We start from the raw sequence: 12,953 nt of genomic DNA on the forward strand, positions 1-12,953 counted from the left end.
GCTTTGCCCCCATGTCATGTGCATAACTATCTTATGTCTCTTTGCCTCTGTCTCTGCCTCATTTGTAAGCCCCTTTGGGGCAAAGATTTTTTTTTTCTCATTTTGTATTTTTAGCATGTTTTCTATGTAGCACCTTGTCCTGTCCTTTTTAAAATTAATTTTCAATCAAATTTGAGTTGAGAGCGAACAGAAGAGTATTGAAACTCATTTTATTCTCTTCTAAGTTGTGTTTAATAATGTTAATACAGAGACGGTGGTGGGAAAATCATCAGATCCAGTTTTCTTTTGCTTGGGTTTAGGTGTCAAGAGAATGGGCAAGCAGTTAGTGTTTGTTGAACTAATGGCAAACCCACTCTTCTGCCACTTAAGTTGACTTATCCCTGGAGACTGGGAAGACAACCTGACTAATGAATCAAATTTTCTCTCCTAGAACATCCGTCCCATTATTACAGGGAATAGTCCACCCCGTTATCGACTGCTTATGAGTGATGGCTTGAACACTCTATCCTGTAAGTATGACGTATGAACCTAGGAATTTGCATTTATTTTATTTATTTTTTTTTTTAAGATTTTATTTATTTATTTGACAGAGAGAAATCACAAGTAGATGGAGAGGCAGGCAGAGAGAGAGAGAGGGAAGCAGACTCTCCGCTGAGCAGAGAGCCCGATGTGGGACTCGATCCCAGGACTCCGAGATCATGACCCGAGCCGAAGGCAGCGGCTTAACCCACTGAGCCACCCAGGCGCCCCGGAATTTGCATTTAAATAACGAAAGAACACGCGGCATTTTGACTGCAATAATTTGGGGCATTTCGGAAGTGTACATTTGCTTGGCCATGCACTTCATTCAGACAGAATTACGGCTGGCAGAGAGCATTCTCACAATAGCCTGGATCTAGTGGAAAGCTGCCACTTGGCTTAATTAATTTTCTCTAACTGGTGCTCTGTTTTCTTTGATTAATTTCCCTCAGGATGGTATTGACATTTAGTGAATATAATGGATTAGCTGTCCCATACTTGCCTTTTTGGGGATTTATTTCTGTGTTGGAAACTTTACAAGGGAGAAAGAGAATTTGCAGACTATTGCTTGCTATCTCTAGTCACAAGGTGAAGAACATGGAAGAGACTTTTTAGTCTTTGTCATGAAACTTGAATGATGGAAAAAATTATTTTGGGCACTTTAGGAAATACATTTCAAAGTACCAGCTGATGTTTAATGCAGTAGATTATATTGTTTTTCACTATGCAGAATCTGAGTGGTTTTACTTTCAGAAACATAGTCAAGGCATTGTTTTCCCTTGCGAGTCCAGGTGTGATCAGCCTTCAGATTGTCCTGCCTGAAATGCTGTGGGGACTAAAGTTATCTCTATGCTTTTCAGCTTTCATGTTGGCAACACAGTTGAACCCTCTTGTTGAGGAAGAACGATTGTCTAGCAACTGTATTTGCCAGATTAACCGATTCATTGTTAACACCCTGAAAGATGGAAGGTATGCAGTGTTTTTCTTTCTTTTGGGGGGTTTTCTCTGGGTTTATTGTGTTGTGGAATGGGAACTAATTTTTCAACAGAGAAGTCCATTGGATGCCAAAATTCATTTAGGAATCAAAGACAATGATGAGCTTTCAGCTAAGAGTTTACAGCTATTGAGATTTGAACTTGGGTGACTAAAACATGGCACCAAAGGAAGAGAAATATGGAAACAAATTGGAAATTTCAAAGCAAGAGATTAAAGCAGAATGCAGAACTTTTATTTCTAATCCCTTCAGAAGCTCTGTTTTTATGATTTGCTTTTGAAGTATCTGTTAATGAAAAAGGGTTACTTATAAGAGCAAAACTGATGTGATTAATTATGTAATGCTGCCCCTTTTTTGCAATCTTCAGTCTTTCATGGTGAACTTTATTCAGCTAATGTAGAGTGTGCTGAATACTGATAGATGCTACATGCTACAGGTGCCGTGGTTAGCAGCACTGTCACTCCTGGGTAACTGTTGCTAAAATAGGACGTTTTTTGTTGGGGAGAGGCTTTTAAGTTTTTTATTTCCAGTCACAGAACACATGGGAAACAAATGTAGCAAGCATTCCCTTCTTAATAAGAGTATGTCAGTGTATGTTACCGTAGTATCTGTACGTTTTGCTTTGTATTTGTTTGCTGTATCATTGTCCTTCTTTTGACTTTGAGCTTCTCCTTCTTAACCTTGGATATCTTTTATAAACAGCAGATGATTTTAGAGATCAATTTGAGATTTAGTTGGTGAGTTTATTCTGCTTAATTTATTATTGATTTTTTTCTTAATTTTTGTGTTTTTACCATGTTTTTGCTTTATTTTCTTTCTTGCCTTGGATTGATTGAATTTTTCCTTTTTTTTCATCTACTGGTTTGAAATGTATTTTATTTGTGCTGTCTTTCATTTTTTGTTTGTTTGTTTTTTTGTTTTGAAGATATTCTCACATTAAAAAAAAATCCACATATGAATTAACAGAAATTCTAAAATAGGTCTGTATTTTTACCATCCTCTTAAATAAAGTACATGTCTCAAAATGGTCTATATTCAGTGTTTTAGGTCAACTTTCTTTTTATTTCCTTGAATTAGTATATTCTCTATATAGACAGCCATTACTTAAACTTTCCCATAGTTAGTTTCCCTTTGTCTCCTTCATCACACTCCTTCCTTTTTAGTTCAGTTCTCATTTTCCTGAAGAATATCTTTTAGCAGCTCTTATAGGGAAGGTTCATGAATGATAAAAATCTGTCATCTAAAAATGTCTGTTTCATTCTCAGTTAAATGAGTTTAGGTGTGGAATTCTAGGTTGATAGTTTCTTAGTTCTCTGTAGCATGTAGTGGGATCCTCACCCACTACATGAATTTTGTGTTCTTGTCATTCTGTTCCGTAAAACAACTTCTATTATACAAGTAACATATACGTAAATTATAAAACTCAGATGAATAGGGATTGGCTCCATTAGTAGAGCATGCAACTTCTGGCTGTAAGTTCTAGCCCCACACTGGGTGTGGAGCTTACTTCAGACAAAACAAAACAAACAAAACAAACAAACAAAAAACAACAATTAAGCTTACATACACAGGGGTGCCTGAGTGGCTCAGTGGGTTAAAGCCTCTGCCTTCGGCTCAGGTCATGATCCCAGCATCCTGGGATTGAGCCCTGCTTAGGGCTCTCTGCTAAGCAGGAAACCTACTCCCCTTCCTCTCTCTCTGCCTGCCTCTCTGCCTACTTGTGATCTCTGTCTGTCAAATAAATAAATAAAATCTTAAAAAAAAAAGCTTACATACACAAAAATAGCTGTAATTCCACTGTCTATGAATAACTAGTCTTAAAAATTTTTTTGTTATCCTTCCAGAATTTTTCTATAAATGTAAGTACTTACAAGTTTTTACTTTTTAAAAAAAAAATTCATAATATGGTTTTATATTCTTTTTTTAATAGTGGTCATTTTTACATGTCCCTAGATAAACCTCTGTGTCATATACATATATGTAATTCATTTGGGGGGCGGCAGGCAGAGTAGGCAGAGGAAGCAGCAGGCTCCCCACTGAGCAGGGAGCCCAGTGTGGGACTCAGTCCCAGGACCCTGGGATCATGACCTGAGCCAAAAGCAAATGTTTAACCAACTGAGCCACCCAGGCATCCCTCCTTTATGTCATATATTACTTAGTCTGTAATAATTTACCATATTTACCAATTTATTTGTACCAAATTATTTACCATATTTACCAATTTACCATAATTTAGTTAACATTTAATATTATATAGTATTTCACTATCTGAAATTTTTCACCAGTGCTTCTTAGAATATATTCATAGCTCTTTGTGTATTTTTAGGAAATAAAATTATTTTAATAAAAATGACACAGAGAATCATCGATTTAAGCAGTGTAATAAAAGGCACAAAGAAGGAAAAAATTGTCAAAAACTCATAGAACCCAGAAATAACTGTATCATGATTTAGTGAGCATCATTCCAGATATCTCATGGTGTGCATTTATCAATTATTGGTGGATAAATAGAAATAATTTTGATAGTGGAATGACAATATATATATTGATACTGCTCTCTTCCTTCCTGAATATATCAGTCCAAAGCCATTAGGTGGGGGCAGGCAAGGTAGATGTTTACAAGGGAGGGATGATGATGGCGATGGTGATGGCATGGAGCCAGGTATTAGCCCAAAGTGAGGAAGGTATCTTCGTGGGCTAGACAGCGGGTTGGAGAGAGATAAGGAGAACACAATGTGGGGAGAGGGTGGCCGTGGTCCAGAATGGGTTGTCAGAACCCAAGTAGGGTGAGGCAAGAGTTTGTGTGGCTGTTGGACGCTGAGCAAGGGATGAAGGCATCTGGGGGTGTGGGGGTACGGCCCAGCAGCAGGTTGTTGGGGGAGAGGAGGTTCTTTTTTTTAAATAGGGTGTTGGTGGTCTTAGAACTAGGTTTGGAAGCTCTAGGAAGGAGCATTCGGAGGAGAGTGCCCATGTGTGTAGCAGTGGCAGGTGGTGACAGGAGATTGGTTACCTGTGAGGGGAATTGATCTAATAAATACAGTGAAGGCTATGAGAGATAGCCAAGGGAGAAATCTGTGATTCTGGATTAGAATGGAAGGTTTCAGAGTGAACTCAAGGTTTTGGTCGATATGAACATTTAGTTTGGGGTTTTAAAATGACACTTTTTTGGAGTGCCTGGGTGGCTCAGTCGGTTGAGTGTCTGACTCGATCTCAGCTCAGGTCTTGATCTCAGGGTTGTGACTTTCAGCCCTTTTATTGGACTCCATGCTGGGTATGGAGCTGACTAAATAAATAAATAAATAGTTCTCTCTCTTTTTTTCTTTTTTTTTTTTTTTTTTTTTTCTCTCTCTTTTTTTTTCAATCTTTTTTTATTGTATCTCATTTCAACTCAATTTATTTAAACTAAATACAAAATTTCTCCCACCTCCTACTCCTTGCCTGTAACAACCACCAATGTGTTTGTTCTCTGTATCTATGAGCTTGTTATTTATTTCTACGTGTTAAGAGAGATTGTACGGCAATTGCCCTTCTCTGACTTCACATAATGCCTTGGAAGTCCATCCGTGTTTTCACAGATGGCAAGACTCTGTTCTTTGTTATGGCTGAATAATATTTCTGTGTGTGAGAGAGACAATTTCTTTTTTTAAAGATTTTATTTATTTATTAGAGACAATTTCGTGAGCAGTGGGGAGGGGCAGAAGCAGAGGGAGAAGCTGACTCCCAGCCACTTGGGGCTCGATCCCAAGACTCCCCATCATGACCTGAGCTGAAGGCAGACAGTCAACCAACTGAACCACTCAGGTGCCCTGTGTCACAGTTCCTTCGTCCATTTATCTGTTGGTGGACACTTACGTTGTTTCCATATGTTGACTTTTGTAAATAGTGCTGCAGTGAACATGGGGGTGCATATCTTTTTGAGTTAGTACTTTTGTTTTCTTCATATGAATACCCAGAAATGGATTGCTGGATCTTACGGCAGTTTGCTTTTTAACTTTTTGAGGAATCTCCATACTGTTTTCCATAGTGGCTACACCAATTTACATTTATACCAACAGTGCACAAGTGTTCCTTCTCCATATCCTTCCCAACAAGTGTTATTACTAGTCTTTTGAATAATAAACATTCTAACAAATTTGAGGTGCTATCTCATTGTGGTTTTGATTTGCATTTCCCTGATTCATGATGTAGAGTATCTTTTCATGCACCTGTTAGCTAACTGTTCCATTGTCTTTGGAAGGACATCTGTTCAGATTTGGTGGATGTATGAGTATACATATATTGTGCATGTATGGGTGTATTCCCTAGATCTGTCTACTGAGAGGGCTTTGGAACAGCAATACCCCAAAAGCTGTGAGCCCACTGAGCACCAGATCTTGGTTTCTGAATGCCATTTCACACTAAAAGGAACTAGGACTTCTTGGAGGGTGGCTTGGTACAGGCTTGGAAATTACAAGATGAGCCTGGAATATCTTAATGTGTCAGATGGTAAGGAAGTGCTCAAAGGGAGATGGGACCCTGTCAAAAAGAGAAACTGGCTTACAGAATCTTACACTTGCCAAATCTAAGGCAACTTATAAACTACAATAAAAATGGGAACAGAGGGGGAATGGACATTTTTAGAGAGTATGTGCTATGGTGAGTGCTGTGAATTGTGTAAGACTGATGAATCACAGACCTGTACCCCTGAAACAAATAATACATTCTATGTTAATAAAAAAAAAATGGGAACAGATTATAGCCTGTTAAATACAATAGGAGTTCATAAGTCCATACTGAATAGAGGAATAAAATGGGGGAAGAAAAAGGCTTTTTTTTTTTTTTTTTTTTAAGATTTTATTTATTTATCAGAGAGAGAGAGGGAGAGAGAGTGAGCACAGGCAGACAGAATGGCAGGCAGAGGCAGAGGGAGAAGCAGGCTCCCTGCCAAGCAAGGAGCCCAATGTGGGCTCGATCCCAGGAGGCGGGGATTATGACCTGAGTCAAAGGCAGCCGCTTAACCAACTGAGCCACCCAGGCGTCCCGAGAAAGGCTTTTCTTAAAACAGAGTGCCATCTAACAAATGTAGAAGGAATGATGGGATTAGAAAAATAGCCCTTTGGTAACCAACATGGGCTTAGTTTATACAGGAAACGGCTACTGTGGCTGCTCTCACAAATTAACACAAACTTGGTGGTTTGTTGTTGTTAAAGGTTTTATGTACTAGACAGGAACACAAGCACGGGGAGGAGGAGAGGGAGAAGCAGGCTCCCCCTAAACAAGGAGCCCCAGTGTGAGACTCCATCCCAGGACCCTGGGATCATGACCTGAGCCAAAGGCAGATGCTTAACCCACCGAGCCACTCAGGCGTCCCAAACTTGGTAGTTTATATCAACAGAAATTATTTGCCTGGAGGTAGAAGTTGAAATCAGTTTCACTGGGCTGAGATCATTTTGTTGACAGTGGCATGCTCCCTCTGTAAGCTCTAGAGAAGGATCTGTTCTTTCCCTCTTCCAGCTTCTGGTAGTTGTTAGCATTCCTTGGCTTTTCATTACCTCAGTCCAGTCTCCGCCTCCACGGTCCCATTGCCTCCTCTCTATGTTAGCTCTGCCTCCCTCTTACAGGGATACATGTGGTTGCTTTTAGGGCCCAGCAGAGGATCCAGGATAATCTTGAGAAATTTCAGTCCTTAATCACATTTACAAAGTCCCTTGTCCCATTCACAGGTTTCAGGGATTAGGAGGTGGATATCTTTTGGGGGGCCATTCAGTCTACCACAGATGCAGAAAAGGGTGAAACTTTGCAGAGTAACAAGTTATTTATGGGGTTAAAGTTCCTACCCACAACTTAATTACTAATTGTTAAAAGGAGCAGAGGCAGAGCGCCTGGGTGGCTTAGTGGGTTAAAGCCTCTGCCTTCGGCTCAGGTCATGATCCCAGGGTCCTGGGATTGAGCCCCACATCTGGCTCTCTGCTCAGCAGGGAGCCTGCTTCCTCCTCTCTCTCTGACTGCCTCTCTGCCCACTTGTGATCTCTGTCAAATAAATAAATAAAATCTTAAAAAAAAAAAAGAAATGAGAAGGGTTAGAAAAATTAAAAAAAAAAAAAAAGAAAAGGAGCAGAGGCAACTTTATAGTGGAAGAACCTGGCAGACAGCCCCTTACTGCAATGATTAAGGTTAACATTACCAGCAATGGGACAAATAGAAAATGTGTATTACCTAATAGGATGCAATGAGAACACAGCATCACTAATATTTTACCAAGGATGCATAATCTGTATTTAATCATGAGGAAGCCTTAGGTAAATGAAGGGACATTCTACAAAATAAGTGACCTCTGATTTCTTTCTTTCTTTCATTTGCTTATTTGAGGGAGAGAGTATGAGCCAGGGAGGGACAGACTCCCAGGGAATAAGAGCCAGGGAGAGAGCAGACTCCCTGCTGAGCATGGAGCCTAATATGGGGCTTGATCCTAGGACCCCAAAATCACAACCTGAGCTGAAATCAGGATTCGGATGCTTATCTGACTGAGTCACCCAGGTGTCCCAATGACCTCTGCTTTTCAGATTTCAAGCATGAAAGTAAAAATGTTGTATACACTGAGAGACTGTTCCAGATTGAAGGAGTCTTGAGAGATTTGATAATATAACAAGTGATCCTGGACTAGATCCTTTTGCTAATGACGTCATTTAAATAGTTGATAAAACTTGAATAGATTCTGTGAATTAAATGGAAAAATTCTTTGGTTATGTTTCAAGTTCAGTGGCTTAACCAGGCTATGTCTTAATGTCAGTTGTTATTACTATTTTTTTTTTCTGTTATATGGTATGCCTTTCAGTCTGCAGAGTCTTTAATGCTATTTTCTATTTCATTTGAGCTTTAAATTTTACTTATATACTGTCCTCCCTTTGTGTCTTCAGTTTGCTTTAGTCTTTTTTTCTAATGCATATATTGAATTAAGTCAAGATTTTGCAACATAATAGTAGTTCAGTTCTTACCTTTCTCCTTGCTGTTTTTTGACGTTTATCATGTTTAAGTGTTAGATGTATAATGGTAATACGTTTGCTCTACTTTTGTCTTAACTTCTTGAGCTCCCTTTTTCTTCCCAATCTCTTGTTTTATCTCATCTTTTGGGTTTTATTTCATTAAATTCTTAGTCCTATTTCTCAAACCACTGTTGGAAAGTATTATTCCCTTTCTTGGATTATGCTTTCTTTTAGATCGGATTCTTTAATTATCTCTGCCTCCTTTGTTCCTTTTATTTTTATACACTTTCAAATGTTGCATTGTTGCTTTGTCATTTCTTTTTATCTTGTTCGTGTTTGATGTGAATAGTTCTGTCAGACTTCATATTTGCTTTGACGTAGTTTAGGCTAGGTGCCTCTCCTTGCCAATCTTCCCACATGGGACCTGTTATCTGCCACTCCAGCCCACCATTGAGTGCCTGAGGGGTGCTTTCTATCCATTTTCCTGTCTTCTGAGGTTTGGTTATGGGAGAAGGTAGAGAGTTTTGCTCGGGTTGAGTACAAAAACTTTGGCTTCATTTTCCAATCAGGGGTAGAATTTCACTCCTATGGGCTTTGTTTTATTCTACCATGTCAGAATGGTGGCATGTCTTGTGTTCTTTCTTCTGTTGAGAACCTGTGTGTCTTTGTACAAGTTTATTTACCCTTTACTTTTTTTTTTTTTAAGACTTTTATTTATTTATTTATTTATTTATTTGACAGGCAGAGATCACAAGTAGGCAGAGAGGCAGGCAGAGAGAGAGGAAGGGAAGCAGGCTCCCTGCTGAACAGAGAGCCCGATGCGGGGCTCGATCCCAGGACCCTGGGATCATGACCTGAGCCGAAGGCAGAGGCGTTAACCCACTGAGCCACCCAGGGACCCCTACCCTTTACTTTTTTGATGGTCATTTAGGCTTATGCCATACAGGGCTTCAGTTTATCTTTATGCGCTCATGCTATTTCTGAAGCGCAGATTGCTTGAATTAGTATTGTGTGGGGTCAAAGGACATGTCTTGCAGAAAATATACCAGTTGATCTACCCATTAACTTTGTGTAAGAGTGCTTGTTTCTGAGTAAGCAAATCCAAAAAAAACAGATTAGTGTTTCCCCAGGGTTGGGTAAGTGGAATGGTATGAGTGATATCTCAAAAAGCTGATACCTAAAAAACAAAAAACAAAAAAACCTATTTCTCCTTAACCTTGTCAACATACTGGATACTCTTATTTTTATGAATAATTGTTAATCATCATTTTAATTTATATTTCCCTAGTGAGATAAAGTGTCTTTTCATATGTTCATGGAATCTGTAGTTCTGTTTTTTTGTTTTTGTTTTTTTTTTCTATTTTTTTTTTTTAGAGGAGAGAGAGCACAGAGGGAGAGTGAGGGAGAAGCAGACGCCCTGCTGAGCACAGAGCCCAACGTGGGGCTAGATCCCAGGACCCTGGGATCATGACCTGAGCTGAAATCAAGAGGTGGACACTTAATCAGCTGAGCCACCCAGGCGCCCCATATATATTCACGTTGTTGAAGCAACCTTGCAAAATTCATTAGGTATTTCTTTTTTTGTTTGTTTCCAATTTTTACTTAAATTCTGGGTGCCTCAGTCGAATAAGTGCTGGCCTTGAGCTCAGGTCATGATCCCAGAGTCCTGGGATCAAGCCCTGTATGGGGCTCCCTGTTCAACGGGGAGTCTGCTTCTCCCTCTCCCTCGGTCCCTCCTCCTTTTTTTTTTTTTTTTATTTTTTTTTTTAAGATTTTATTTATTTATTTGACAGAAATCACAAGTAGGCGGAGAGGCAGGCAGAGAGAGAGGAAGGGAAGCAGGCTCCCTGCTGAGCAGAGAGCCCGATGCGGGACTCGATCCCAGGACCCTGAGATCACGACCTGAGCCGAAGGCAGCGGCTTAACCCACTGAGCCACCCAGGCGCCCATCGGTCCCTCCTCCTTGATTGCTCTTTCTCTCTCTCTCTCTCTCTCAAATAAATAAATAAATTCATTCTGATTAGTTAACATACAGTTTAATACTGATTTCAGGAATAGAATTTAGTGATTCATCACTTACATATAACACCCAGTGCTCATCCTAATGAGTGTCTTCCTTAATGCCCACCTTCCCCACACCTCCCTTCTTCTATCCTCAGTTTGTTCTGTCTACTTTAGAGTCTCTTACGGTTTGCTTCCCTCTCTTTTTCTTCTTTGCCTTTCCATATGTTCATCTGTTTTGTTTCTTAAATTCCACATATCAGTGAGTTCATACGGTATTTTCTTTCTCTGACTGACTTCTTTTGTTCAGTATGATACACTCTAGCTCCACGTATATCTTTGAAAATGGCAAGATTTCTTTTCTTTTTTTTTATGATTATTTATTTATTTATTTGACAGAGATTACAAGTAGGCAGAGAGGCAGGCAGAGAGAGAGGGGAACCCGACGTGGGGCTTAATCCCAGGACCCTGAGATCATGAAGGCAGAGGCCTAACCCACTGAGCCAGCCAGGCATCCCAAGATTTCATTCTTTTTGATGTCTGAGTAATAGTTCTTTGTGTGTATACCACACAGTGTGGTATACACACATATCTTCTTTATCCATTCATCAGTTGATGGGCATTTGGGCTCTTTCCATAGTTTGGCTATTGTTGATAATGATCAGTGCCATAGTTATTGTTCTTTGTCTTTCTTTCTTTCTTTCTTTCTTTCTTTTTTTTTTTTTTTTTAAGATAGATTTATTTATTTATTTATTTATTTATTTGACAGACAGTGATCACTAGTAGGCAGAGAAGCAGGCAGAGAGAAAGGAGAAAGCAGGCTTCCCGCCGAGCAGAGAGCCCGATGTGGGGCTCAATCCCCGGACCCCAAGATCTTGACCTGGACCAGAGGCAGAGGCTTTAACCCACTGAGTCACCCAGGCACCCTTTGTTCTTTTTCTTTTTTTTAGTAACAGCTTTATTGAGATATAATTTACATACAGCTACAATTCATCCATTTAAAGTGTAGAATGATTTTTTTTTTTTTTTTATTTTGAAGATTTTATTCATTTATTTGAGAGAGAGAGCGTGCATGAGAGGAAAGCGGTCGGCAGGAGAAGCAGAGAGCCTGATGTAGGACTCAATCCCAGGACTCCAAGATCTGTCTCTTAACCAGCTGAGCTGAAGGCTGTCTCTTAACCAGCTGAGCCACCCAGGTGCCCCTAGAATGGTTTTTAATATGTTGATAGAGTTGTGCAGTCATTATCACAATTAATTTTAGAATATTTCATCACCCACAAAATAAACCCTGTACCCTTCAGCTGTCACTCCCTAACTCCCCATTCTTTCTAGCCCTAGAGAACCACTAATCTATTTTCTCTCCACATTGGCTTATTCTAGATATTTCATATAAATGAAATCCTAAAATATGTGGTCCCTTGTGACTGGCCACTTTAATGTAGCATAATGTTTTCAAGGTTTATCCATGTTGTGCCTTGTACAAGTATTCATTGCTTTGTGTGGGCAAATCATATTCTGTTTTATGAGTATGTCATATTTTGTTTACATATTTGTTTGGACATTTGGGTTTCTACCTTTTTGCTGTTAAGAATAACACAATGGGGGGGGGCGGCTGGGTGGCTCAGTGTTAAAGCCTCTGCCTTCGGCTCAGGTCATGATCCTGGGATTGAGCCCTGCATCAGGCTCTCTGCTCACTGGGGAGCCTGCTTCCTCCTCTCTCTCTCTGCCTGCCTCTCTGCCTACTTGTGATCTCTGTCAAATAAATAAATAAAATCTTTAAAAGAGGTAAAATTTTAAAAAATAAATTAAAAAAAAAAAGAATAGCACAATGGACATTTGGGTGTAAGTTTTGGTGTGGACATTTTCTGTTTTATATATATAGGAAATGGAATTGTGCGTCATATGGTAACTTTATGATTAAATCTTTGAGGAAGTACCAGACTCTTTTCCGAAGTGGCTACTGATTTATATTCCCACTAGCAGTGTATGAGGGTTCCAGTTTCTTCATGTTCTCACCAACATAGGTAATTAAATCTGCCATGGTGTTTTCAGTTAAAGTGTCATCTGTAGAATAGTTTAGTATAGTAGAATAGTATCTGTAGAATAGTTTAGTATTTTCAGGTGAGGTCTTCTTTTACTTTTTGCCCCCCAAAATTTTCTTGGCCTCTCTTCTCCTTATTCTTCCATATGAATTCCAGAGTCATATAGTCAAGCTGAAGAAAACAAAAGTCTCACTGGAATGCAAGGAATTGCATTAAATTTATATAGTATTTGATACTAAGTCTTTTCATTCAACAATATGGTATGGAGGGGCTCCTGGGTGGCTCAGTGGGTTAAGTGTCTGCTTTTGGCTTAGGTCATGATCCCGGGGTTCTGAGATCAAGTCTCACATTGGGCTCCCAGCTCAGAAGGGAACCTGCTTCTCCCTCTCCCTCCGTCTGTTGCTCCCCTTGCCTGTGCTCTCTGTTAAATGAATA

General features: G+C 39.6%; 1 protein-coding gene across 2 annotated transcripts in view; it reads left to right on the forward strand.

The window, feature by feature from the left end:
- RPA1 (replication protein A1) overlaps positions 1 to 12,953 on the forward strand; it is a 78,415-nt gene that overhangs the window by 16,172 nt on the left and 49,290 nt on the right. For both annotated transcript variants that reach the window (XM_059148172.1, XM_059148173.1), the window contains exons 3-4: positions 431 to 509; positions 1,380 to 1,488. In XM_059148172.1, coding sequence (XP_059004155.1) covers positions 431 to 509; positions 1,380 to 1,488 — 188 coding nt within the window. The remainder of the gene's footprint in view (positions 1 to 430; positions 510 to 1,379; positions 1,489 to 12,953) is intronic.

This window comes from Mustela lutreola, chromosome 15 (assembly GCF_030435805.1).
Source record: "Mustela lutreola isolate mMusLut2 chromosome 15, mMusLut2.pri, whole genome shotgun sequence".
Lineage (NCBI taxonomy): Eukaryota > Metazoa > Chordata > Mammalia > Carnivora > Mustelidae > Mustela > Mustela lutreola.